The sequence below is a fragment of the Lontra canadensis genome, unplaced genomic scaffold (assembly GCF_010015895.1).
Source record: "Lontra canadensis isolate GAN:19392208 unplaced genomic scaffold, GSC_riverotter_1.0 scaffold2, whole genome shotgun sequence".
In the NCBI taxonomy this organism is placed as follows: domain Eukaryota; kingdom Metazoa; phylum Chordata; class Mammalia; order Carnivora; family Mustelidae; genus Lontra; species Lontra canadensis.
The window spans coordinates 65,046,152-65,051,575 of NW_022630996.1; the positions used below are offsets into that span (position 1 = coordinate 65,046,152).

Genomic DNA, 5,424 nt, shown 5'->3' on the forward strand with positions numbered 1-5,424 from the left:
TGTTGGTGAATAACAGAATTTGATCCTCAATCCTTTTCTCTTCTGTAATGCACCCACCCTAGTCCATGCTTTTCTTTTTTTTTTTTTAAAGATATTTATTTATTTATTTATTTATTTATTTGACAGAGAGAGCTCACAAGCAGGCAGAGAGGCAGGCAGAGAGAGAGGAGGAAGCAGGCTCCCTGCTGAGCAGAGAGCCCGATGTGTGGCTTGATCCCAGGACCCTGAGATCATGACCTGAGCCGAAGGCAGCGGCTTAACCCACTGAGCCACCCAGGCGCCCCCCCCCCATGCTTATGATCAACAAATTTATCTGTAGACCTGACCATATTCCCCAATCACAGACGTGTATTTCAAGTGTTTGCTGACATTTCCAAAGATCCTTCAAACTCCCTTTTCCTACATCTCAGTTGCCACTTTGTACTGTAATCCTTTTCAAAGAATGATACTATCATCTACCCACACCTCAAGTCAAAACATGGAAGTCGGCCTTGATTTATTATTCTCTTTCAACACTCCATCAATCACCAAGTCTTATTTATTTTACTTCTTTAATATAGTTCTAATCCATCCACTTCTGTCAATCTAATTCATCATTCAACTAATGTTAACTGAATATCTACTATGTACCAGTCACTCTACTAGATATCTGGGAAGAAATGATGATCTAAATTGCTATGTTCCCTGCCCTAATGGACCTCAGCAGTAGTCTGGTTAAGAGAGCAGACACTAATCAAATACATGAGAAAATGGAAAATTATAACTGTGACAAGTCTTATGAATTAGAATTTACAATGGGAATTCATATGGGAATTCTGACTTCATCAGGGAGGTCAGGAAAAAGACGTGAGCTTAAATCTAAAGGGTTCATAGGAGGCAACTGGATGAAGGGGAAGAAAAAGCATTACAGAAAAGGTAACACAAACAAAGCCCCAGTAATAGAGGACAAATACCAGTATAAGATACTAAAAGAAAGCCAACATGGCTGAAATGCAGAAAACACAGAATATAGAGGGAGATGAAACTAGAAAGATGGGGATAGACCAAGCACTGTCTGTGTATTTCATCATTTCTGAAATATTGCAATATTCTCCAAATTGATCTCCTATCTTGAGTCTCAATCAACACCTCCAATTCATTCTTTAACCAATTATCCCCAGAGTGATTTTTCTAAGACACTAATTTATTAATGTCCCTTGCCTATTTAAAATCTTTCAATGGCTCCCCATCACTCTAAGATAATCTTCAAACCCTGTAACACAGCATATCAGGCTCTTCATGATCTGGGCTATAATGTCTGTTTTAAATGAACCACCCCATTTGTACCACAGTTATGCTAGAAATAAGTATTATTTCACCAGTTTTCCCCTCCTGATGCACTGCCTTTTTCATTATACACTCACCAACACACCTGTTCCTGCCTTGATTGTCTGGCAAAGTTCTATCTCCCTCTCAAGACTTGGTTCAAGCACCAGTTCCAAAATACAGGAAACTGAGTACGGTTTTTAAAAAGTTCTTTTCAAATTTTGAGGGCAGCATATATTCCATACAAAATAACAAAAATTTGCAAAAAATAAACGGAACGTTTTGATGTTACAGGGAGAAGACCAAAACAAGACAAAGGGAAATACACAAGGGACTTAGTGAAACAGGCTCTAAATCTTAAGATCCCAGCAGAACTATTGGTGATGGCAGGGTGGGTAGAACAGTTCAGATTTGAAAAAGGTTTCCTAAAGATTGCTAAAAATTTAATTTTAGAAGAAGATAGTGGAGGTCATTTTCTGTTTTCACAGCAAAGTACAAAAGAATATAAACAGACACCAAGAGAAGAAAAGGATAAAAATGTTTAAAAACTGAAACATTCGTTAGTATCTACCCTTTTTATCTTTACTAGAATTGAGATAATTATTGTAGACTTCTACTCATTTACAAATATAGAATATAATTTACTTCAAATTACCAATTCAATTTTGATATTCTAACCTTTATTTCCTCTGGGATTAATTTTCTAAAATCAAAGTCATTCAGTAAATACTTACCGACTATTTGCTCCTTCTCCAGCCACAAATCGTTTCTGAGGATATTTGTCTTTAAGTTGTTTTAAAGTCATCCTGTTATGGGCTACAACCCAGACGTCACCACCTTTTCCACCTTCTCCCCCTAAACGAGGGTAACCCATTCCACCACTTCCTCCTTTGGCGAAGAGTCTTAGGTTATCAATGAAGTTTCCATACTTAAAAAAAGACAGAGAAAGAGATCATTTGTATACCAAACATGCTTACCAACTTAGAATTCCCAATCTTTTTTTTTTTTTTTTTTAACCACTAAAGCTCCTAAAAAAAAATCCATACTGGCTTTCTGATTGTCAGATCTATAGTCTTTTTTCTTAGTTCACCTCTGGTTTGACCTCCCTCTCCCATTTGATGAACTCTCTTAAGATGTCTTTTTTTCACTTGTCAGTTGTCCCACTTTGTGTCTCAAGGTTTCTGACACTGTCCCCCCTTTTTTCGAAAGATTTACTTACTTAATTTTAGAGAGTGCATGCATGTACAAGCAGCGGGGATTGGGGGAGGAAGAGGAAGAGAGAGAATCTCAAGCGGACTCCATGCTCAGCAGGGAGCCCGATGCAGGGCTTGATCTCATGACTCTGAGATCATGAGCTGAGCAGACATTAAAAGTCGGATGCTTAACCAAGTGGGAGCCCTGTCCCACTTTTCAATCTAGATTTTCTCCTCTGGGTGATATCAGACTGTACCAGTAAACTATCACCTAGGTGAGATATTCTATATATCTAGTCTGTTGGCTATCTCCATCAGGAGGTAAGCTTAACAGGTGAAAGCAACCAAGAGCAAGATCTGCATTTAATTTATATTTGAAGCCTCTCAAATATGTAACTTTTTCTTAGACATTAGTTGAAAGGGTAATAGTCACTGTAGATATACAACATGGCAAAACCAAATTTTTCCCCAGGTAAATTCTGTGTCCCCAATATTCTCTCAAATAATTGAACCACCATTTATCTAGTCATTGAGTCTATACTGGGGAATCTCTGACTATACCTGCTTCTTTTCTCAAAGCTCTATTACCTATTTCTCCTTTCTGATACCACTGCCTTAGTATTTTGACCGTTACACTGGCTCTAAAATGCTCTTGCAATGTCTAATCATGCCTTCAACTCAGCCTTTGTCCTGCTGCCTGAGCTATTTTTCTGAAAATGGATTTGATCTCTAATTATATTTCTCCCTACTCAAAAACCATTCATTTTTGTTTTTGCTGTTTATGAAATAAAGTCTAAAATTCCCAATAGTAAAAGTTCTTAACTTATTCTTCCAATTTCATTTTCATTTGTCCAATCTCCATCTCTCCTTCCTCTTTGCTCTGTACTACATAATCTACTATCACATTTCCATGCCACTCTGCTCAGATTTTTCCTCCAATGTCATGTGTTCTTTTCTACCATAAACCCACCCAAATGTCAATTTTCTGATGTCTTTCTTTATTCCTCTAGTCAACATTTACCACTGACTTTGCTGGACTCTCTCAGCAATTAGACCATATCTTTATTATTATGCCTTTTGAAATCTTATACTGCATTTAGTATTTGTTTTCCTCACTAAACTTCTGCAGGCAAAGATCCTAACCTCTCAAACTATCAAAATTCCTTATAGAGCAATTTCTTTAATTGACAGTCTTTGGTCACTTAGCATAGGTTAAGTACCAAAAACATCTTTTTCCAAAATAGGTATAGTCCACTGACCATTCCACTGTATTCTGGAGGAGGGGATAAGGATAGATCTCACCAGCATATTTAGTAAAAGCTCCCTTGGTGATTCTGATGCAGTCTAGTTCTCAGATTGCAATGGATGGGAGCACAACAAAGATTTGAAGTTTAGGTTTTGAGTACACAAATGTACTCATGAAATAGAATGTTCTAAGGGAACAGGGTGGAAGGAATATATAAAAGATGAACTTGAGGGCTAGCCAGAGTATTTTTCTTGCAGATGAAGAACTTATACTTTGATTCTGCCAGAACAGATCAGAAATGAGTCACGTATAAGTGAACAGATTCCCCCTGCAAACAACATTTAATGGAAGTGACTGTTTAGGACAGTAAGATTACACAAGCAGCCTTTCATAACTGAGCCACACAAACACACAAAGAAGCAGTTTCTTTTTGGTTGAAGAATTAGTTACCTCATACACCCCAATACTACCTTTCCCATGTTTCTTTTCTATTGGCTACCTATTTTCTGGAAAATAGAGGAGTGGATGAAGTATGATTTAATTTGGGCTGCCTGGCTGGCTCAGTCAGTAGAGCAGGTGACTCCTGATCTCAGGGTCTTGAGTTCAAGCCCCACATTGGGCATAGAGCTTACTGAAATAACAAAAAACTTCCAAACTCCAAAAAAAAAAAAAAAAAAAAAAAAGAAAGAATAATTTAATTCAGAATATTATTAACCATGCCTCTCTCTCCAATAAAAAGAAAGTTTCTGTTTTTAAAGTCCCATTCAATGTGTAAAACATTTCTTACTACTCTAGATTCATCATATTCACGGGTTTAGAAACCAAACTTAAAATGAGTATCTGACTGTCGTCATTTTTAATGACGCCAGCAAGTCTCAAAACATTACTAGTGAGGCTCTTTAAGACTTTTTTCTTTAATTTTGAAGCAACTGTAAATTTTTACAGAAACGATGTCTAAAATGAGCACTGCATAAAAACTGACCTAAATTTCTTGCAAGAAGGCAAGCCAATTACATTACTTTCGTTTCCTGCTGAATAGTTTTTAGAAAGCTCTTAAAAAGAGTACACTAGAGAAAAACATATATAGGAACAGGCTATGGATATTATTACCTAAAAGAAGAAAAATAGACTATTTGAGCCAAAAGAAAGCGTCAACCCTACACACTATGTACACCATACTGCATGCCTAAAAGGCAGGCAGGTTTCCCCAGCTCCCCATCCCACGAACACAATTCCCCTGAAGAACCTCAAACCTTATCCCTCCAAACAACCGTCCTAAACCATGCCAGGTAGATATACTCTTCACATCCCTCACAGGCCAAGCCTGACTCCTGGAAGGGCTAAGAGGAGACAACTATTGTAGAACCAAGCAGGAAAGAGGCCCCCAGAAAGAAAAAGGGGAGGAAAGCAAGGAGGAAAGGGGAACCAGAGTTCTCAGGTGGCGCTACAGGCACCATGCTCTGAGCAACAGGATGAGAAACACCGGACACGGACCTTTCTGAACCACACGCAACTGCAGTGCACCATCACTGCGAAGTCCCAGGACTCATTCCCGAGGCAGGTGTCCACATCGAGTTAACGCGCGGAATTTTGACGTCACCACTGGCGGCGGAACATATTTTGCCAACGCACGCGGCTGCAGGGATGGCGCATGCGCTTATGGAGAGCTCCCGCGGACAG

General features: G+C 38.6%; 1 protein-coding gene across 2 annotated transcripts in view; it reads right to left on the bottom strand.

Annotated features, from left to right (window-relative positions):
* GTPBP10 (GTP binding protein 10) overlaps positions 1 to 5,358 on the bottom strand; it is a 28,770-nt gene extending 23,412 nt beyond the window's left edge. Inside the window, exons 1-2 of one of the 2 annotated variants that reach the window (XM_032875611.1) lie at positions 5,239 to 5,358; positions 2,040 to 2,233 (exon numbers count right to left, since the gene is read on the bottom strand). In XM_032875611.1, coding sequence (XP_032731502.1) covers positions 2,040 to 2,233; positions 5,239 to 5,271 — 227 coding nt within the window. In that variant the 5' untranslated portion in view covers positions 5,272 to 5,358. The remainder of the gene's footprint in view (positions 1 to 2,039; positions 2,234 to 5,238) is intronic. The other variant, XM_032875601.1, reaches the window with a different exon arrangement.
* Positions 5,359 to 5,424: the final 66 nt, after the last annotated feature.